General features: G+C 39.8%; 2 protein-coding genes across 3 annotated transcripts in view; one reads left to right on the top strand and one right to left on the bottom strand.

The window, feature by feature from the left end:
- LOC105355287 (NLR family CARD domain-containing protein 3) overlaps window positions 1–566 on the bottom strand; it is a 31,677-nt gene extending 31,111 nt beyond the window's left edge. Inside the window, exon 1 of the mRNA XM_078934738.1 lies at window positions 73–566. Within this exon, the coding sequence (XP_078790864.1) occupies window positions 73–158 (86 nt within the window). The 5' untranslated portion in view covers window positions 159–566. The remainder of the gene's footprint in view (window positions 1–72) is intronic.
- LOC101172511 (uncharacterized) overlaps window positions 1–22,513 on the top strand; it is a 206,583-nt gene extending 184,070 nt beyond the window's left edge. The window contains exons 1-2 of one of the 2 annotated variants that reach the window (XR_013651128.1): window positions 10,783–11,574; window positions 19,828–22,513. Coding sequence is in view for 1 of the 2 variants with exons in the window: in XM_078936437.1 (XP_078792563.1) it covers window positions 19,828–21,035 (1,208 nt within the window). In the remaining variant the exon portion in view is untranslated. Of the gene's footprint in view, window positions 1–10,782; window positions 11,575–19,827 lie in introns of those variants that run through there. The other variant, XM_078936437.1, reaches the window with a different exon arrangement.
- The last annotated feature ends 582 nt before the right edge of the window (window positions 22,514–23,095 follow it).

Raw genomic sequence — 23,095 nt, 5'->3', positions numbered from 1 at the left:
TTGAGGTTGCTGGTGTGAGTGCTGAGCTCTGACATGGAGAAGATCATGGACAGTTGGAGATGTTCATCTCACCTCTGAGCTTTGCTCTGGTTGTCATGGTTACCATCTCTGCTTTTAGAGGGCGGGGCTCCCTCCTGTGGCTCCTCCCACTGATCCATGCTGCTGGATTCACTGGATCTACATCAGCTCACACACACCTTCCACCTTCACCTGCAGAGGAAACCCTCCTCATCATCAGCTCTGATCCTCCTTCACCAACAGATCAGCTGCTCCTCCACTGATTGGCTCTTCTCTTGTGTTTCCTCTCAGGTTCAGGTGAATGCAGTCAGACAGCAGTGGGAGGCAGAGGAAGCTGCCATCAGCTGCTGCACTTCTGCTCTCCCTCCACCAGGTGGAGACATGGAGCTGCAGCAGCAACATTTCCATTCAGTCACTTTGACAAAGAAACAACAAACTTCCTGTTTCTACACTTCAGGAAACATGAAGCATCAAGAAAAACAGACAGAAATCAAAGAACAAGGAGAAAAGAAAGAAAGACATGAATTCTTCCTCTCAAAGCTTCAACAGAGACTTTCACATGAACTTTGACCTCCACACAGGTTTGGATGGAGGAGAGCAATTTTTTCTGTATTCAGAACAGCATTTTACTTTATATTTGCATAAATTCTGCACTTTTGTAGTCTGCAATTGCTTGATAAAAACACAAAAAATAAAATAAAAAAACAGGAAGGTTTGTGGTGTATGTGAAGTAAAGGTGGAGAGGAACTGTCTTCAAATGAATAGCCACTCCTGCTTTTAGCGACAACATGACGGAAGCAGCTCCGAGTCAGCCTGGATGATTCTGTGATTTAACCCTTGTGCTATCCTAGGCACTTTAACATTGTGAGCTGGGTCATCTAGACCCACTACACAGTGCTCTGAATATTTTTTCTTCAATGATTTGTGATCCTCACTGGTGTCCATGGATTACATGAAATCTTTCCACCTTTATCCACCTTTGTCATGGTAGGGAGAACACGCCTATGGAAGGGTGGGGTCATTATATGGCATCAGTGTCGCTAAAATATACATAAGATTGAAATCCGTAAACAAGCTAAAATGGGAAATAATGTAATTGAAGTGCACTGTATATTTTGAACCACATACTGACACTTAAGCGATGAACTTTAAAAGTACATAAATACTTCATTGAATTAAAATGCGTTGTTTCTGCAGGTGAATGTTTTGAAGCGAAGTTCCAGAAAAGTTTGTGCTGTTCCACAAGAACAGATGGCAGTTTTACATAGGAATATAAATAAGACTAAAGTCATTTCAACGTACAGTACACATCCAAACCAACATGATGAATTTCACAGATTTATGTGCAATATTACCATTAAATGTTCTTTGACCTTAATATCTACCTTTTTTTAAATTGCAGGTTCTTTAGAAAAAAGCATTTATTTTAATTGATCTATTTTGATTGGTTGTAAAGGATGCATTGGGGAGTGAAAGAGGAGCCATGATTCCGGTTAAACGTTCATATTTGACTTGCTTTATTCAGGAGTTGTGGCTCCAAGCTTACCATTTTAAGTTTTAAAGCTTTATTAACAAAGTTGATGTTTGATTTTCAAAACTATTGTTTAGAAATGTTTTTTTTTGCGAATGAAAAAAAACTGAATGTTGACGTGAGCATCATAATAATGGATATGACAGTAAGCATAATTGTTTCATAGTTATGCAGTATATTTCTTAAATACTAAACATGAATACGTTTTTCAATAACAGAAACAGAGCAAGCATTGTCAATTTTACTCTATGGGCTTTTTCATGCATTCAATCAAATATTACATTACAATCAGCATTTAGTCAGCGTACCTGTCAGTCACGTTTATTAGATGAAACAATGCATCTGGGAAAAGTCTGTTTGTGCTCGACAACTGTATCAAAAAGAGTCTGTCCACATCGCTGCTCAGCATCACATCTATTGTGTTCTGTTGAAAACAGAACCATTCCAGAGGAAAAGATCCAGGTAAGGGACCCCAGTTCCTGCTAGTACATGCTTGAAGCTTCCCCTGCACTGGACTCCAGCGGGGTATTCCAGGAAGCACGTTTAGCGTAATTACGCTTGACTTGGTAACCCTGGGTTGATGCACGTGCACAGCAGGTTCATAAATACATTCTCAATGGATCGCCGATTTCTGGAGTCACCATGGAAACACGTGGAGAAAAAAAGAAAGCGCTATACTTCAGTGAGACGGAGTCTGAGATTTTAATGACTGCTATGAAGATTATACGTCCATCGAAAAAGTAACACGGCTGCATCATCAAAAGAAAGAGTTTCTGCTTGTAGTAGAAGAACAGACAAAGTAAACGCACGAGTTTCTATTTCATTTCAATTTTCATTGTGACGTGTATATATATAACTTATCCAACTTAAATGAATTACTTCTATTGGTAACAACTAATTGAGTTAAACTTATTCAACCTAATTTCTTACATCTATTAAACTCAATAATTGTTTATACAACTCTAATTTACATATAAGATAAGATACAGTCACACTTGGTACAACTATTTATCTAACTAAATGTCATATTACTCCAATTCAATTAATCCTTTTTCCATCTTAATTAATTATATTTCTTGAACTCTCAAATGTCTAAGTTTGATCCAGCAGATATACTCATTTGTATAACAATAAAAAGAACCAAAAAACTAAACAAAGAATGCCAATATTTATTTAGGAAATTTCCATCATTGTCATTATAACATTTACTTGTAAGGGTGCTATACAAACTCATCATCCTCTCACTCATGGTGCAGAGACGTAAGCATAGTAGGACAAAATAACTCAGCAAAACACAGTATAACAGCTATACAACTAAACACATTTGGTCAAAAACCCACACTTAAACCAAAATCCGTCCAGACAGGCAAAGGGAATGGTATCCCACAATCCCTTGCTGTGCCGATCTAACAGCAGCCCCAAAGTTACACTTACTTAATTGAATTAATTTGAATGAAAGTAAAATAACTGTCTGAAAACTACATGTTATTTTTAAATTGACTTAACAAAACAAAATGATTTATCTTAACTTAAGCAAATAATTAAGTTAGATCAAAGTAAAAAAGTTTATCTTTCCAACATCCATATGTGGTCTTATCACCCTCTCATGGTGGAAAAAGTATTATCTGAGCTTCTTCATCCACTAAATCATCTTCAAATGGACACGCCATGCTGCTTCACCTCTCTGTAAACAAACTAACCTTCAACTAAACCTGCTCCAGACCAGGTTATGTTCAGAGCATGAGTTACTATGGCAACTTGACATGCCCTGAAATATACCTCCATTTCTGGAACCGAAAGTTGAGGTTATCAACTTCCTTAGCCTCAAACTTACCATTGGAGCTAGCATAACCTGCCTTCTGGAATAACCCCCAGCTCCACTGAAATCCCTGACAGAGAAAGTAAATAAATAAAAATCCCCGAAAGAAAACCATCAGCTGTTGTTCATCTTTCATTCAGGAAATAGTCACGTTCGTCAAAATGAGAGGACAACAGGTTATAATAATAATAATAATAATGGATTGGATTTATCTGCGCTTTTCAAGACACTCAAAGTGCTTACAGTGTGTCCATTATTCATTCACTCCTCATTCATACTTGGTGACGGTAAGCTACAGTTGTAGCCACAGCTGCCCTGGGGCAGACTGACAGAGGCGTGGCTGCCAGTTTGCGCCTACGGCGCCTCTGACCATCACCGGGATCATTCATACACATTCACACACCAGTGGAGCCGCGCTGGAGGCAAGGAGGGTGAAGTGTCTTGCCCAAGAACACAATGACATTTTGGCTGGTGGGAGCGGGGATCGAGCCGCCAACCATTCGGTCATTGGGTGACCTGCTCAACCACCTGAGCCACTGTCGCCCCACTATATATACAAGAAATTCATTAGGGAGGGGTCAATACACCAAACTTAGATTAAGATACATTGTTTCAGTCTTATAAAAATACATTCTAAAACAGTTTGGTGTTTCCTGAAATTCTAAAATGATTTTTAGACATTTTTTTTAGACTACAGACTTTGCCACCCTCAGTGACACACTTGGACACGTCTGATGATGTGCACATCAGACAAGTCTTGTCATGTTTCTGTAAAGTCACAGATCTGAATAAGTGTGAATAAGAAGCATTCATAAATGTTATTCTGAGCCAAAACTGCTGCAGTTTACCTGACAGTTTAGCTGGTTCTGCTGCTGGTACACCTGTCTGACAATCCTGACCCCTCCAACTGATGAGGTAAGCTGTCATTAACTCATGACTGAAGAATGGATCTGTCTGTTAACACCCACCTAGAAAATCACGTTTAGCGCTGCATAGCTGCTTAATTAGATGTGCCTCCCTTCCTCATCTGTTGACGACGGGACTGCATTTCCTGATCTACGTCTTTAACACCCGTTTCTTCGCAGCTGCTGCTTCAGGCACAATCCTCTCTCAGACATTTGGGAACATTTGTAAATCTAGTTTGTGTTGATGTTTCTGTGTGCGCTCTGTCACGACATCTGCTAAATATTCCAAGATTAGAGTTGAAATTAACGTTTTATCCTTTAGTCCTTGTCCTCTCATTGTTTGCCTGCAGAACGCACGTCATCCACACAAACTACTTCCAGGTGACTCTTGCGTGTCAGACGAAATATTAAAAAAAGAATTTCAAAGTTCATTAACAGTTTGCTCAATTTTTTATTTAATATGTAAATGGGAAATGCGTGGATTATTATGGTACATTGTTGTTTGGATCAGAAACCCCAGCATCGCTTCATTTAAAATAACTTTCAGTTCAAATAATGGCCAAATGTTATCATCCAATCAGCATTGTCACTTAGTACCTATACCTCTTCCGGTTTGGAAATGTTTTTCATTTTTGAACATTTCATTTTGCTTTCAGGAAATTCATTTTTTGTTCTGAAACAATTTTTCATTTTTGTTTTTTAAGTTTTGGTTTCTGAAATGTTTTCTAATTTTGCTTTTTTCATTTTCGGTTTCTGAAATTTTGTTTTGTTTTGTGAAATGTAATTCTGCATTTTAACTTCTTTCTTTTTTTCAATTGTCATTGTGATCTTAAAAATGTTTTTGTATCGAGTGATTTGTTGAATGGTTTGCACTTCAGGGCCACCGTAGGTTTGGGAATCAGAAATTAAACCTTTGAACACAACAAGCATCAGTTGATTGTTGTTGACTTGATGGGGAAGAGTCCTCCATGTTCTTAATCAGTACTAAACAATGATGAAGCTTTGGAAACAGCAGAGTGATGAGAGTTTGCAGAGAAAGAAGAAGATCTTCTCCAAACATTCAGAAACAAACAGTCAAGTTAGTGAAGACAAAGTTCCAGAAACAAACTCACTTCAGTTTCTTCAAAGAGATGAAGAGGAAGAAGAAGAAGAAGAGTCTCCACTCACCGTGTCAACGCAGCTGCAGCACAGATCACTGATTCACAACCAGGAAGAGTCCACCTGGATGGAGGCGGGGCAGCACAGGTGGGCGGGGCAGAACAGGTGGAGCAGGGGCCTGTTTCAGAAAGGAGGTTAAGTGTAAACTCTGAGTGCGTTAACCCTGAAATCCGGGAAACCCTGGGTTTTCCGTTTCAGAATGGGAGGTTTGTTAAACCAGAGAAAGCAGAGTAAGTCAAACCCGTTTCTGAAAGAGAGGTAACTTATACTCGGAGTCAGTATCCATGGTTACTTACGCTGTGAACCTAACCTGGTCGGGAGCAGGTTTTATTCTCTAAACTCAAGGTTTCTGCCGGTCCCCTCCCCTTTTTAAAGACGAAGCGGTATTTTTCGCTTTAACCTTTATTGCCCAAATTTCCGTCACACAGAGACGGTCTAAGTGACAAGAGTGGCTTGTCCTTTTTTGGAGGACCCAATAGACGAGGAGGCTGCATTAATTCCTAGAGAATTACATTTACGTCGTGCAAGGATTTTGAGACCTAGACTCGATTTTTTGTCATTTCCCCATACGTTTTTGTTTGAGCGTTACCGTTTTATGTTGCAGTCAATTACATATATACAATGAAAACAACATTATATATGTATTGCTATGTAGATGTTTCATATGTCAAATATTGTCAACAAAGCCTACATCCATGACATGCTTAAATTTGACCTGATTGAATTATGTTTTTATACTTCATTTTTAGCTGCTGCCATGTTCTTTTATTTCCTGCAGGATTGCATCTACATGAAAATGAAATCAGGGACATTGAATTAGATTAATGTAACAATTACTTTTTGGAAACACAATTTGCTAAAACTGCTTACTTTCTTAATCCCATATAAACCTATACCACTTGATCAATACAAGGATAGACAAAAGCTCACTTTTAAAAACACAATTGAATGTATTAATAACAAACTGACCAAAGCCTTCAAGAGGGGAAGGTTAACAAAAAAGTCCTCTAAACATTACCGACGTTAAATGCATTTTTCCCCCAGATTGTTGCAGCGGTGTTGCTTTTCATCCAGAATATGTGCTCATATTCATTGTAACTCTGCAGCAGCACGTCAAGTTCAGCGGGCGAAAAATATGCAGACCTCTTTTTTTCACGGTTGCCATGGTGACTCGTAATATCTGCGCTCCATTGATAATGGCTTCTTATAGTCGCGGTGCGGACGCTTAACTCCGAATCAGTCTACTCAGAGTTGATTAACCTAACTCCAATCAGCTTCTCTGAAACAGAAAAGTCAGAGTTGTTAATCTCTCGTTTGACCAAATCAGAGTTCAAGTTTAACCTCAGAGTTGGTTGAACCTCCTTTCTGAAACAGGCCCCAGCTGAATTGTTTGATGTCAGATTCAGACTGCGAGCCTTCCTGGAATCAAACCCTCAACCTGCCTGTTGTCTACCAAGTGAACACCCATTGTCCACAGTCAGAGGATCAAAATCTGATCAGGGTTTTTTCTGACGCTCATGAACATGGTTACCACCATGACAGCAGCTGAGAGGAGGGGCGGAGCTTCTAGCTGTCAGACTGTTGATCTCAGTGACTGTAGAAAAGCTGGAGAAAGTTGTGGTCCTTTACTTCTTATCTGACTACATTTCCTTCTTCAAGATGTGCATCGACCTCCCTCATCTGCCATCTACTGATGTAGCTGAAGGGAGGGGCCTGACTATTTCCTGGAAAAAGCTTGTCTTGTAAATGAGACTGATCATCAGTCCGACTTAGAGAAACAGAGAGTTTGTTTAGGTGCAGCTCAGTGAAATGTCTGGCAGTAAAGCAGAGAAATCTTTTTCTTTCCAGGTGTCATGTCTCGTCAAGCTTCCTGTTGTCTCGTGTGGGGTTTCCTGTTTATTTTGAAAATCTAACCTACCTCTCGTTCCAGGCCTTCCCCTTCCTGCCTTGTCTGTTCCTCACACCTGAGCCTGCCTCATCATCCCTGATCATTCCCACCTGTGCTTTCCCTCCTCTTGTATTTATAGCCTGGGTTTCCCTTTGTCCTGTGCCTGTTTGTCATGTGCTCTCACCTGTCAAAGCTAGCTCTACTCTTGTGTCCAAGAATTAAAACCTTCTTAAGCTCTGCATCTGAGTCCAGTCCTGTGTTCTGCCTTGTCACCAGGTTTGTTAGAATCACAACTTTAAATTCACAAGATCCAGTAATGTAGGCGAGTCAGAGCAGGCAGTTTGTTTCAACTCTGCAGAGAGTTTTGTGCTCGTCCGTCTTCCTCATTGTCTGGATTCCTTTGCTGAAGATTAACTGACAGGTTGTTGCATCACAGCCGACATGTTGAAGTTTGTTGCAGGAGCTCTGATCCCTTAGTGGTCATGGTGGTCGTCTCTTCAAAGCAGAACAGTTTCTGTCAGACTGGGAGCAGAAATGTTAATTTTAGTTCAAACAGATCATCAGCTTTTATGAATTTATCTGCAAACACCAACATTGTTCTGATTTTATGATGTTCTGATAAAATCATGGTTTTCCATGTTTTTTTCATGTCTTTTCTGATCACATTGTTGACTGAAAGCTTTGCTTTGACCTCTGACCTTTTACTGCTGACAGAAGCAGATCCTCCACATCAACAGGACATTCAGATGGTTTGGAAACAGATTCTGAACCAAAGCTGAGCCTGAGAGCAGCTCTGACTGAGAATGTGGATCTTCCAGATGATCTGTGGGACTTTTTCTCTGCTTCAGTCTGGAAGAACGTTCAGAACCACATTCCTGAAGGACGTCTTTGTTCGTCAGTAACAGGGCGTGTATGAACGGCTGCAGATTCTGCAGAAGATCAAGGTTTCCTGCAGCCGGATTGAAGGAGTGCTGCCCCCTGGTGGACAGGAACTCATCTCTGCAGCTTCAGGATGGAGTCGCTTCCAACAGATCAGATCAACGTTCTGCTCTCTGCTAAAGAGGCAGAACGTCTCCTTCTAAGAAGAATCCAGAGTTCCTGATCACAAACATCAACTGAAGCCCAAATCAGAGCTGATCAGACTGCATGGAGCCCAAGCTCCAGAAAAGAGGAGAGAAGAAGAAGTCGTCCACATGAAGCTTCACCTTAGAGGAAAAGAGGAGCTGCTGAACCAAAGTACTCGAGTACTGAGGCACACCTTCAACCTCTAAATTATTGCTTAGAACATAAACTGCTCCAAGAAGGTTATGTAGATCTTGTGTGTAGCTGTGAGATAAATCTTCTATCATTGATGTGTAAATATACATCAAACCTGTAAATAGTTGTTGTGATTGTGTGTAGTAACATGCGTTGACCACTAGCCGTTACTACCAGGTGGTAGTTAGGTTATTAATGATACATAACAGAAGAAATGACATGGTGAATGTGAATAACGTAGTTCATTAAAAGAAGTTCTGGAAGCTAACCTGGCCTCATCATTACAAACACGAACATAACACAGTTAAGGCTGACATCGATTTGAAACCACCAGAAAGCTAGAAACTGATGGGGAATGTCGACAAAAACTTGTGCAGCAATTCCAGCTGTATGTTGGAGACATCCCACTTCTTGACTGACGAAGCCAAAAGCAAGAAAGGTAGCACTACTACTAACAATAGCAGGGCCACAGGCCATTGAAGTATGCAACATGTTCTTCATCAGTCATTGTTATGTTGTTCGTTAGTGTGTTGCTTAATATTTACTGTCATATTTATTTATTGTTGTGAACTGATGTTAACTTATATAATGTAATTTCTTGTATAGGTTTTTCACCACCCATATCACTCCTACAATGCATCTCATTGCCCAACTAAGGCTGTCAAAATCCTGGCAAATAAATCCGGACAAAACTGAGGTATTTGGATGGTGTGTGAATTCCTGTTCAGTACGATCCATGGATGCTTTTCCCCATTCAAGTGGGGTATAATAACTTGACAGTCATCTCCAGGCTCCGCCCCCAGTCTGCATCTGCTGCCTCCATCCTCTCTCTGTGAGTCTCTGCAGAGTTTTTCTGCAGCTGCTGGTTCTTCTGCAGCAGCAGCAGCATCAGAGCCAGAGAGCCAAAGAAAGTGGAAAGTCTGAGAAGGAAGCAGCTCTGAAGCTCTGCAGCTGACGGTGCAGCTTCAGGACTCATGAGGAGGAGCACATGCACGGCTCTGATGCTGCTGAACGTCTGACTGAGATGATCCACATTCAGAAGAGAGTTTCAGAGTGAAAGACGTGTGGAAGAAGAGAATCCTGAAGGTTTCTGTGCAGACATGAACTCAGTCAGAGAGCGTCTGAATGTTGGAGGATCCAGAAGAAACCAGGAGCTCATGAAGGTGGTTCTGTTGGAGCAGAGAGCAGAACTCTGATCCCAGTTTCAGGAACAATGCAGGCTCATGTTCTGGACTGAAGAGTTCTTCTGAAATGTTCTGTTCAGACTTCTTCAAGATCACATCTGTGTGTGAATGTGGAGGTTTGTCTGAACCAACCTGCAGCTCACTTTGAAGCTCCTTCAGGCTCACACAGCAACAATGACAAAGACTGAAGCTGCTGTGCTGCCCTCTAGTGGCACACATGGGATCTGCACATATTTCTGCATCTCCGTTATTTATGTTCCAGGAATCAGGAACAAGGTGGTGATAAGAATACGTGGAACGTGGATTATGCTGGAATGTGATAAAAAAAACACGAAGAACTGGAGATTAACTGTAGAAAAAGACAGTATTTGAATCTTTTAACAACCCAACCACAGAATAAAAAATCTATGAAATCACAGATATTCTACAAATTCCCAGCTGTGGATCTGACTCATGGCCTTGTTTAATTAAGGTAACTTAAAATATCTGATAGTCAGGATCTTCCATATAAAATCAAACTAAACCCAATCCTGTTGAGAATCAGCAGACTATCAGCAAAAAAGATCTGGTGTGTTCAGGAAACACAACATGACAAATTCTAATCATATTTGTATTAAAAATGTTTTTTCTCTATTAAACTCATCTATTTATATAACTATGTTTTGTTTTTGTTTGACTTTATTCTATTGTTTACTAAAAAATGATGCCATAATCAGCCTTCACTGTCATATCAATAAACCTATTAAAGCATCTATGTGGATCCAACATCAGTCATCCCTGCAAGAATAAATAACAAATGCATAATTTATTTAGTATTAAATAATATTAGATTGAATATTACATAACATATAATATAATATGGTATGATATATTATAATAATATAAACAAAGATTCAAATGAAAACTTGTGTTTTTCATATTTTTATATATTGTGGGATAAGATATTTATCAGACAATATTTCATAGAAAAGTCTTTGAAGAAGAAACAGATTTTTAATCAATGCAGTGTGTCAGTGAAAAGGGTTTGCATGCGGAAGAATTTATTTATTTATTCTTTTGCTCTTTTATGTTACATTTCGTTTCAATGATTTCTTGATTTATGATTTATTCATCCAAGTTACTGAAATTGAATTGAAATTGAAGTCTATTTAGTCTAATCGGTTTTGTAGTCAAATCTGAACATCGTGATTGGTTACACTATGATGACGTCATATAAGCTTTCATCAAGTTTACCGTTTTCTTTTCTTTATTCTGTAATGACATAAACTATTTTTATAAATACTTGCAGCTTCTTGAACCACATGGAGAACCAGTGAAGCATTTCTACGTTTCTTTTTTAATAAAGTTTCTGCACGTGACCCGGAAGTAAACACCACGAGCCGCCAGCAGCGTTAGCCCGTTAGCAGGCTAGCAGCGTTAGCTTGTGCTGAAACGACGGAGGTGTTCCGTTGTGACGTTTGTGAGGTTTTTGGACAGAAAGGACGATACGTGGTTCGTGTGGGAACTCTCAGCATTTTCCAAAGTGTCGTAAATGAGTGAAGAAGTGTTGAACGGAAAGACAACGTGGATTGCTGTGATTGTGAGACTAGCAGATGATCGATCGGAGCTGCAGTGAAGAGGACGGCGGTGTTTGTGGGGGTTGGAGCTGAAGATCGGAGCAGGAACCATGTCTTCAGAACCTCAGGAAGGTTCTGTCAGAGAACAACTTTCTGCTCCTGAAGGAACCATCGTCCAGAACGAGGAGGAGCTCTGTCGTCAGCGCAGACTGCTGGTGGATAGCAGCTGGAACCCGCAGCTTCAGCTACACATTGCAGGTTTGTTCTATGCATCCACCTGCAGACACATAGATTCCATAGTTCGGTAAAGTTAGAAAGATATTCGGATTTCTGGGCTCAATAACTCTTCTGATAAACGTTTAAATGTTAAATCAAGTACCTCAATCCTTTTGTATTAGCACAGGGTGAACTACTAATGCATTTCAAAAGAAAAAAGATAGTTTAATTTGTTTTTGTGCCTTTTGATGAAAATATTCTCTTCGAACTATGAATGCAGACACAGCAGCGTGCAAGTGTAGGTACCATATTTTTTTTTTTTTTTTTTGAAGTTCAAGATTCTTATAACTTATTGCACGGTGTAGGTACCATAACCGTTAGACCTGGGACTAGTGCTGACGTCACATTATGTGATTGGCTGTCCGTTGGGCCGAGATGACGTTTCAGATAGTGATTGGTCTGGACAAATTACGATATTACCATAGAAGAAGAAATTATGAAGTCTCTTGTAAATAAAGAGAGTGCCGACACAGAGCGAGATTGTCTTCTAAACGTGCTTTTATTATTGTTATCGTTAAATCTGCTAACATTTTCAGCCACGGCTGAACTTAAACTGGAATAACAACCAGATTGTGGCAAAATTTCTTTATAAAAATGACAAAGAATATTGTCAGACATAATTTCTGAGGGATACTAACTTAAGGTTACAAAAGGGAACGTGTAATGAAAATATGTAGAGCCCGAGCAGATCTCGACGCTGCATAGTTTATCCGAGTGGGGCTACCGTAGTGTGACGTTATCATCAGTCGAAACGCCCCCGAACGGAAGTTCCAGGCCGAACGGTTATGGTACCTACACCGTCTGCCAAGGGACTGTCAACAAAGTGCAAGCTCCATGAAAACCCATTCTCTAAAGATCAGTAATCTCTCAAAAACGATTAAATGTCTTCATTTATATGAGCTGGTAATGCAGGCTCGTCAGCATATTCATGTTACAATAAATATTTTGAGAGAAACTCCATTTTATTTTATTTTATTGCACATATTTTTTTCAAATTTTAATATAGAGATATGAATCAGAATAAAAAGGCTCAATAGCTCTAAAGATACTGAAGCTATTGTTACCAAACTTTCTGTAATGACTAATCATGACCTTATTGTCATACTACAATAAAAAATATGTCAGAAATTAACTTATTAATTAACTTAGTGATTATTATTAATTCTCAACAAAGTAATGTTTTTATATAAACTATGTAGTAGTATGACTATAAGGTCATGATTAGTCTGTACAAAGGGTTTGGTGACAATAGCTTCAGTATCTGAAGGATCCGCGGCACACGTCTGTGCAGAACCTGGCTACTGATCCATACGGATCACAGATCATCCGTGCACCCCTAACAGCTTCCTGCGGGATCCAGTGTCAGCAACACTGCTTTTCACTACTCCCATGATGCATTAGGTAATGTGACCGGACCTCTTACTGTGCCGCTGCTAACTGTCATGAACTGTCACAACAAACACAAACATCTGTTCTAACAGCTTGCTAATCTTCATGATGAAATCGGGAAAACAGCTTATTTCTCCTTCAAGGATTTTTAACCTTGACTGCTATAAAACTCTGCTATGGAACTTGCCAAACTCTGCTCAGCTCCAAGAGCTCAAGTTCCTCATTCCGTCCTCTGAGGAACTCTCGCCGCCCCACTGATTACAGCGTCCGTCTGAGATACACTCACAGGATCTTCCAGGTCAGTACTTCCAAATCTATTAAATCCTTTTGGTCGTTTGCCCACCGTCCTCTGAGGAACTCTCGCCGCCCCACTGATTACAGCGTCCTGGCCCACTTAGCTTAACAATGGTGAACAATGCGACTGTAAAACATTCCTCCACGACCATCTGCTTTGATCTATTAAACATCCACTCACGAACAAGGGCTTCTCGTCCATGATCTCCTAGTTGATCGGAAATTGGATGTTATGTGCCAAACAGACATGGCAGCAGCCAAATAACTTTTCTCCACTAAGTGACGCTACTCTCCGGGGTTTGTTTATATCACAGAACTCCGCGTCACAGACCACAGGGGGAGGTCTTGCAATGATTGACCGTGAGTACTGGAACATAGTCCGTTACTGTCCCTTTGTATGCATCATTTGAGACAACAGTTTGTAAATTTTATCTCTGACTTTTCAGCTTTTTAACACACCAATCTACATTTTCACCCTACATAATACTGCTGGGGGAACTAACTATTCACATTTATAACTCTCTGATCACTCTTTCCAAAGACTTTGCACAGTTTGGACAGTTTCAACCTCCATTAATACATCAACTTCCCCACGAATGCCATGGGTCATAGAGGTGTAATAATTAATGAATAAATCGATGAATTGATTTATTATTCGTTGGATCAAACCAGATTGTCTGAGGGTAAATTGAATTGACAAATACCATTAAAAAAAACTGTTTCAATGAAATAAATCAAAATTGGAAAATACCATATGGATTGAGACACGGTAGGTTTATTTTACTATAATATAGAAATGACAAAGTGCCATCACAGTGGACATCATAAATGTAATTGAATCGAGTTGAATCGTTGTTTAAAAAATTCGTACACTCTTTATGGGGCATGCTCTGGACCTTGTCTGCTGCTTAGGTGTCTCACCAGTCTCCTGTAATGCAGGATCTCTCCCTTTCTCTGACCACATGCTTCTATCCTTCGATTTAAGCCTTCCACTCTCTAAATCCAGCAATATCCACAGTATAAACTTTTGAAAAAAGGATAACAATCTGGACAATATAGCTGAAAGTATTAATAACCTTCCGAGTAAGTTTGCTCTCTAGCAAACTTTAGACGGGCCTGCGCATGTACTGGCTTTAGTAGGGGAACACATCTAAAAATGCAGGATTTGAGTCCCTGGCGGCATAGTATGTTACTGATAGTAGCTTTTGATACTCTCTGCAGGTCATTCACTAGGTCCCCCTTGTGGTTCTCTGATTTTTGCTCACCGTTCTTGTGATCATATTGACCCCACGAGATGAGATCTTGCAGTGAGCCCCAGATGGAAGGAGATTATCAGTGGTCTTGTATTGATTCCATTTCCTAATAATTGTTCCCACAGTTGTTTGTTTCACAGCAAGCTGCTAACTTATTGCAGATTCAGTCTTCCCAGCCTGGTGCATATCCACAGTTTGGTTTCTGAACAATTTGGTTTCTGGTGTCCTTAGACAGCTTTTTGGTCTTGGGCTTAGTGGCATTTGTAGTGTGACTGTTTGAGGTTGTGGACAGGTGTCTTTTATATAGATAACAAGTTCACACAGTTGCTATTAATACAGGTGAAGAGTGGAGGACTGAGGTTCCTCCTACGGAAGAAGAGCCAGAAATGTTGCTTTTTTGTAGGTGACCAAATACTTATTTTCCACCATAATTGCAAATAAATTCTTTAAAAATCAGACAATGTGATTTTCTGGATTTTTTTTCTCATTTTGTTTCTCATAGTTGAGGTAAACCTGTGATGAAAGTTACAGGCTTCTCTCGTCTTTTTAAGGGGGATAACTTGCACAGTTAGTGGCTGACTAAATACGTTTTTGCCCTGCTGTATTCCAGTCACACCTGTCAATGTAAACACTCCATTTAAATTGCCAAAGCTACATACCAGTCTGGATCAATAAACTCAAGTGAAGGAAATCCCAAGGCTGTCTTATTCCCTCCTCTCAAAGATATCTACACCCCTGAACCCACTGCCTGCTCACCTATACTCCTCAGACTTCTGTGACACCATGGCATCCTTCTTCCCCCCAGAAATTGAACGCATTCACCAACAGCTCAAGTCCACCCCTGGGCCAAATTCTGCTTCCCCAGAGTTACTTGACCCGCATCAGTCATTTACAACATTTACTCCACAAACAGTGGAACAAATCTCTGACTTTATGAATAAATCAAACTTGACATGTTCCCACTCCCCTGGTCCAGTCTGTTGTCCCCTCTCTGTCACCTCTCATTTCCAATATTGTCCATGCCTCCCTCACCTCTGAAATTGTTCCCCTTGCTCTCAAAACAGTTGTTGTCACTCCTGTTCTCAAAAATCCTGGCTCAGATCCCACCAACCTAAAACAAATTTCGTCCTATCTCAAATCTCACATACATCTCCAAAGTTCTTGTAAAGAACTCCATACTCACGTCCCCTCCAATAAACATTATGAACAATTTCAGTCTGGCTTCCGTCCCCTACACAGCACTGAAACAGCCCTCCTCAAAATTATTATTGACCTCCTCTGAGCTGCTGACACTGGTTCATTATCCATCTTCCTCCTACTAGATTTTAGTTCTGCTTTTGACACCATCTCACATGCTTTTCTTCTGGGCCGAGTCTCAGGTATTGGAATCATAAACTCCCTATTCAGCTGGTTCCAATCTTATCTTTATAACAGCACTCAATTCATTCGTCTTTATTCATTTTCTCCCCTGTTGTTCCTGTCACTGCAGAGCTCTGTCCTAGGTTCCCCCGTCTTCCTTCCCCCAGACAAATTGTTCACCAAAAACAACATTCAATTCCATTGTTACTCAGATGGCATTCAGTTCTACATTTCCGCCAAACCTGACTCCATTCTCCTTCCTACTTCCTCCAACAATTGTCTCCTAACAATAAAACCCTGGTTAACTTTGAACTTTCTTAAACCCTAGTGATAAAACAGAACTTATTTTGATTGTTACAAGTTCCACCCTCAACAAACGTAATATCTTATCCATTTCCTTAGACCAGGGGTGCTCACACTTTTTTGGCGTGTGAGCTACTTTTGAATCGACAATGTCTTGTAGATCTACCTATAATATATATATATATATATATATATATATATATATATATATATATATATATATATATATATATATATATATATATATATATATATATATATATTAGGCCTGCACAGTGCAGTATGCATACCGCAAAAGACGTCGAAAATCGCAATAAATGTTTACCTTAAATGTGCTAAAACAATCTCATGGCAGCTTGAAATATTGAACAAATGAAATAAATCCCTTTATGTATTTAACCAATCGGAAGGACCCATTTACGTTGTTGATCAATCAGATGAGCCCTTTTATGTTTGACGTTTGCCTCCTACGTCGACGAGGGTCTTTTGGAGTATAATTTTTAACCTGTTGCAGTGAAATGGAAATGATGTTTTTGGTTGTTTTGCTGTTTATTGCGAATTATATCGTTATCGCAATATTAATCACCAATATCGCATATCGCAAGTTTTCCTCATATCGTGCAGCCATAATATATTTATATATATATATATAAATTAAATACTATTAACAAATGTTTGTTAGGTATACATGTTTATTTGAACATTATTGTTTATGTTCTGATGATTAAAACATACAGTGAGATTACACAAAGATACTTTTGTATTAACATATGAGGCGTTTTATTACAAAGACAGAAAGCAGCAACCATTGTATCTCATGCTCTGCTGTAAACCGTGCAATGGGGGTAGCATGGGATTTCAAAGCCGCTGCTGGCTCCATACGAAGCGCGTGCCTCGGACAAAACAGCTTCGTAATGAGCTCGTATTTATCGGGCGAGACATGCAGAGCTGATAGCACGAGGAGACACGCGGGGCGGCTTCAATAAACAGTCCGGTTGTCCGTAGTGGTCTTCTGCCGGGGACATGATGTGCCGCGGGGCAGAAAGAGTTTGCGCTCAGTGAATTTAAACACGCGTCTGCAGTGACGTATGCATCAGAGCAGTGTTTTTCAACCTTTTTTGAGCCACAGCACACTTTAACCCTGACAAAAATCCCGCGGCACACCAGCATAAAAAAAAAATTAAAAAAAAATAAATTCGTGGTCTGTATTGATCGACAGCCCCCCCCCCCCCCCCCCCCCCCCCCCCCCCCCCCCCCCCCTGCAATCTCACGTGGATTTTTGTGATAATTGTTTGGATGAACAAAGAGCTGATTTCCTGGAGATGGAAAATGTTTTTAGATCTGTGAATGAGGGCAATTTCCCACAGCACACTTGACCATCTCCCGCGGCACACTGGTTGAAAAACACTGCATCCGAGGATGTCCGATTGGCCGTTCTGCATGTCAATCAAGTCCCATACTTCTCGGTGAGGATTTTGATTGGCTGGTTTTTAAGAAGTACTTTTTTTTTTTTTAATCTTCTCCGTCCTGCGATCTACCCTCATGTCCTTGAAGATCGACCGGTCGATCGCGATCGATGTAATGAGCACCCCTGCCTTAGACAATTCCTCCGTCCTCCCCTCTGATCAGGTAAAGCGTCTGGGTGTCATCCTTGATAGCAATATTAGGGTTGTGCCGATGGACGATACCATCGTTCATCGTGATGGTTGACTGACATCACGATGGAGAGACACCATCGTGATGCACCGCCACGCTGCGAGTCGACACCATAAGCCGGGGTTACATGTGCAAAATATTTTGATCTCATCAATGGTCGGATTAGAATTCAACCGTTTACATGGGCGCAACTTTTTCAGATTATAATAAACGTTCACATGGGTCACATTTTCAGTCGGAATAAATCATTCGCACATGCGCAGTAGTGTTTGAAATACCAGAAGAGGAAATGAGTTCTGCCGAGCGGCTACATACATATATATCTGGCAGCTCCGTAATATACGAGATGATCTTCTAAACATGCTTTTATTAATGTTACAGTTATTATAAAGCACCTGTTCGCTCATCATTTTAATTTTAATCCGTGTGGTCGGTGCTTTTTCTGTGGAAGAACGGATCCGAAAGAAGCCAGGTTTAGGAGTAGGCTGACAACTGCTAACAACATTTAGCCTTTGATGAACATAAAATCTATGCGGGAAATGCTGCTATCTGCATCTTGGCTGGACATGTATATGTGGGAATAACATTAGCCTTTATTTTGTCGGGACACGACTGGAAACACAAATCCACGTGATTGTTTGAATGGTTTCTCAGGTGAGGCATTTCTGCTTTGAAAAGCTGGCAATCCGAGCTCTGCCTGGAGACACTTTTACCGGAAGACCCTGTTCTCCGGAGTTCGGTAGCTTGTTCACCTAGAGCTGCGGGACGGAACGCAGTCCGAAGTCTCCCACACATGGCGCACACGTAACAAAGCATCCTCCCTTCCCCTCGAACACAAAGTCCGTCTGCTCTGCTAGAGACACGGTCGCTCGGTCCACTGGTCCACTTGACTAAACAAGTGCAGGAGCGGAGTACTTATTTTCTATTTTGTCTGTCTTTTTTTTTTTTGTTAAAGTCACTTACCTCGGTTTATACTGGATTATCGCGGATGAGTCATTAGTTGGGAATTAAAATAAAGTAAAATAACGAATAATAATTATATAATAACGAAAAATTTAAAATACCCCCCCCGGCACAATATTATTGTCCATCCCGATGGTTTACTGCAAAAATCGTCAACTGCCAATTTAAGGGACATCGCCGCACTATCTCCTTTGGAGTTCACATCAATAACATCACCCGGTACTCTTATTTCTACTTCTGTCGACATCCGCCATCCTTCCTTTACCCCCACTCTGCTGCCGTCCTTGTACACATCCTGGTGACCTCATGCCTTGATCATTGCAATTCTCTTTTTAACATTCAGCTGCCAGAATAATCTCTTATACCCCTTCTACCCATCACATCACTCCTGTCCTGCACCAGCTCCACTGCTTCCCATTATTCACCTGATCAACTAAAAGATACGCCTTCTGACTTTTGAAGCCCTACACAACCTCACCCCTCCATACTTTTTGATCTACTAAAAGTTTCTAATCCCACTTGGTGCCTAAGATCCTCATCTTCCCCCAAGTTGAAGGTTCTTGCCACGCACCTGGACACCATGGGGGGGCAGAGCATTAAGTGACTCTGCCCCCCAACTGTGTTAACGGATGAACAGTTGCGGTAGACAAAAGAATGGAAAACGGATGCTAAAGCTCCAGAGTTAAAGGGTTTTTACAGACTTTTTTTACCCGCTCAAACTGCCGATAGCTCTGTGCGCCTGGACCCAAACTGGACAGCTCGGATGTACATTTTCACAAACAGAAACAATCCCTAAATCAAGAGGTTTAGGGTTTCTTCGATTCACCGAAAACTAAAAGACCAAAATCACTACTTGATGTCTTAACTTTGAATCACATCTAAGTAGATATATTTTTTCAATTAACATTTTAAACTGTGGAACTTATGACTGAGATGTTTTTATATGTATTGCTGTTTGATATGACAAAGTTCTTTTAAAATACAAGAGGGCTCCCTTTCTGTGTTTGTGTCCCTGCAGTTCTCCCCCAGCACTATGTGACTGAAGAGGAAGATCTCTTCAACCAGCAGAGGAATTTCAGAATGCAACAGGAAGAACCAGAACCTCCACAGATCAAAGATGAACCAGAACCTCCACAGATCAAAGAGGAACCAGAACCACCACAGATCAAAGAGGACCAGGAGGAACCAGAACCACTACAGATCAAAGAGGAACAGGAGGAACCAAAACCACTACAGATCAAAGAGGAACAGCGGGAATCAGCAGCACCACAAATTAAAGAGGAGCCAGATGAGCTCTCCATCAGTCGGGATGAAGAGCAGCTTGATCTGAAGCAGGAGACTGATACCTTGATGGAGATTCCTACTTATGAGGAAAATGAGAACAGTGAAGCAGATCTAAACAATCAGCAGAGCTTTGATGTAACTGTTAACCAGGATGAAGAAGGAAACCAAGATGAAGAATCAACATCAACTACAGATGAAGAGACAGACCCACAGAACAGAGATCAGAGGAAGAGAAGAGAAAGAAGTCATGTCCAAAGTGTGGACAGCTCTCACATGTCAGAAAGTCAATGTGACTCTGATGTTAGAAAAAGCTTCAAGAAGACAATTTTGGTTAAAAAAAGTAAACAATCTCCAAACGAAAAGAGCCTTTCTTCTGTAAAGTCTGGTGAAAGCTCAAGAATTGTTAATAATCTCTTTGTCTACACGAAAAATGAGTCTGATGACAGACTTTATGTCTGTTCAGAAAGTTTAGGTTACTGGTCTAAATTCAAAACATACATGAGAGCCCACTCTGGAGAGAAGCACTTTTTGTGTGAAGAATGTGATAAAAGTTTTAATTGTTTATCTCATCTCAAAAGGCACGTGAGAACTCACACAGGAGAGAAGCCTTTTTCTTGCAAAGAATGTAAAAAAACTTTTAATCTCAGATCTAATCTCAAAACACACATGAGAACTCACACAGGAGAGAAGCCTTTTTCTTGTAAAGAATGTGAAAAAGGTTTTAGTCGTGTATCTCATCTCAAAACACACATGAGAACTCACACAGGAGAGAAGCCTTTTTTGTGTAAAGAATGTGATACACGTTTTAGCTCTATATTTAGTCTCAAAAGACACATAAGAAATCATACAGAAGGGAAACGGTTTTCTTGTAAAGAATGTAATAAACGTTTTAACTGTGTAACTGATCTCAAAAGACACATGAAAACTCACACAGGAGAGTAGCCTTTTTTGTGAAACAAATATTAAACAAGTTTTAGTGATGTATTTAGTCTCAGAAGATTATTTTGTGTAAAGTATTTGATGAAAGATTGAGTGATGTATCTGACCTTAAACCCCTAGAACTCTTACAGAAGAAAAACTATTTCCAAACAAAATTTTAATTAGGAGTTAAATCAAAAAAGTGAATAAATATGACGTTCAAAACTTCATAGGGCCCATTCTAACCTGCTAATTAACATAAACACTTGTCAAAACCTTACTGCTTCTATAACTGGTCTCTCAGTCTCAGTTGGTAAAACAAAATGGATTCTAAAGACATTTTTTTAGGTGTTCGTCAAGCCACTATGATCACATATCTAAAATAAGGGATTGTGTAATGATTCTAAACATCAAGAGTTTCACTTTTAAGCTGTTTAACTTCATGAAATTCATTCTTTTAGATATACCTCTCTAGAAATGTGTTGTTTTGAATATTGAGGGTAAGATTTGATTTTTAAAGAAATTTTACTAATGTTCAGTTTTTGTTGGTGATTTTTATTAGTTAATTTTTGTACGTTTATGATATTGTGCAAAGTTTTTGAGTTAACCATTGTGGTTGTTGTTTATGTAAGTGACACTAGCAGACAAAGTGTACATTATTCCACGCGTTGGAAGCCTGATCCATTGCTTCTGCAAAGTGCGTTAGTTTCTCATAATGCACACTTTGGAGGCCATTTATCTGCTTATGCCATGGTCACTTACAAAAGAAATAAATATTTAATCAGTTTTTAGTTCTTTATTATTGTTTTGTTTTTTGTCCGCTTTTTGTCTTTTCACAAAAAGCGGACTATTTGTTACATGGTGCGACACATTGTCACAGTAACATAACGCGCCGTTGGAGCTGGCACTGAATTCGACTGCAGCGGCAAAGAAAAGCGATAAATATGCTGATCGTCACGATGGGTTAAATAAAGCATCAGTTCAGAAAGTTCACCTCTTACCGCTTGTTTTAGTCCAAATGATAAGCTGAAGTTTGTTTCAAAGAACCCAGCGCAGTGATACAGAACATTTAACATTTGAACTTTCTTTTTAGGCATGCGGTTATTACTGTGGATTATCACTTTTTAATCCACACCCAACAGCCAATCAGAATCGAGTATTCACCCGGACCATGGTATAAGCTAAAACAATGTTGAAGTCCGTATGTTCCCATGACAACATTAGAATTATTTGTACACGTCTTTAAATCGTACACTGTAATTCGTGAACATTTCATTATTGTTTTAATTGAAAAGTAATTACAGTTTATATTTTGTTTAGTCATGTTAACAAATAAGTTTTGTGAAGAAAAGATTTTGTTAAAAATGTATAAAAGAAGAGGCGGATAAAGAACCAGACTGTTCTTGTGATTCATGTTATCTAGTACAGATTAGAACTGTTTATCCATTCTCAGTGTTTTGTTCCAATCTTTACTGTGAAGAATAAAGTAGACCTGAACATCAGTCAGAAGTGTGGAGTCTTTCCCACAGTGTAGGTTTCTGCTGTTTGTTGGTTCTCTGCTGGTTCTAAAGCTGCTGTGTCTCAATCCAACTCCTTTAAGTTTAGCGTCCTGCAGGGAGGCTTTGGTCCAATTTTTCTCGTCTTTGGTTTGACTTGACTATGGATTTGTACTCTTGACCTTCCAGTCTGAGGAGGGACATTGTTATTCAAGGCCACTGAGTAAGACTTTATTTATGCTACTAGCTTTATGTCCACCATGGTTTTGTTTCTGTTAAGGTCATTCTATATGAATTTCAGTCGTCTATTTATTTATTTTGTATCTGTTTAGCCCAGTAGGTTTAACCAGAAGTAATGTTAAGTTTCTCTCAGTACAGGAAGTTGGGAAACACCAGGAAATAATAGTTTTGTGATTGTATAAGGTTAACAGGCATAGTTTCTAACTGACATTTAGGAGACACTGGAGGTTAATCTGAAGTTTAGTTTAGATGAAATGTCTGTTTCAGAGAATCCATGAAGTTCATGCTGTAAACCTGAAATGTTTGGAGAAACTCTTCAAACATGTTGAGATCCATGAAGACCACTGC

This window comes from Oryzias latipes, chromosome 2 (assembly GCF_053564925.1).
Source record: "Oryzias latipes strain Hd-rR chromosome 2, Olatipes_Hd-rR_3.1".
Taxonomy (NCBI): Eukaryota; Metazoa; Chordata; class Actinopteri; order Beloniformes; family Adrianichthyidae; genus Oryzias; species Oryzias latipes.
This window is presented reverse-complemented; position numbering and strand designations above follow the sequence as displayed.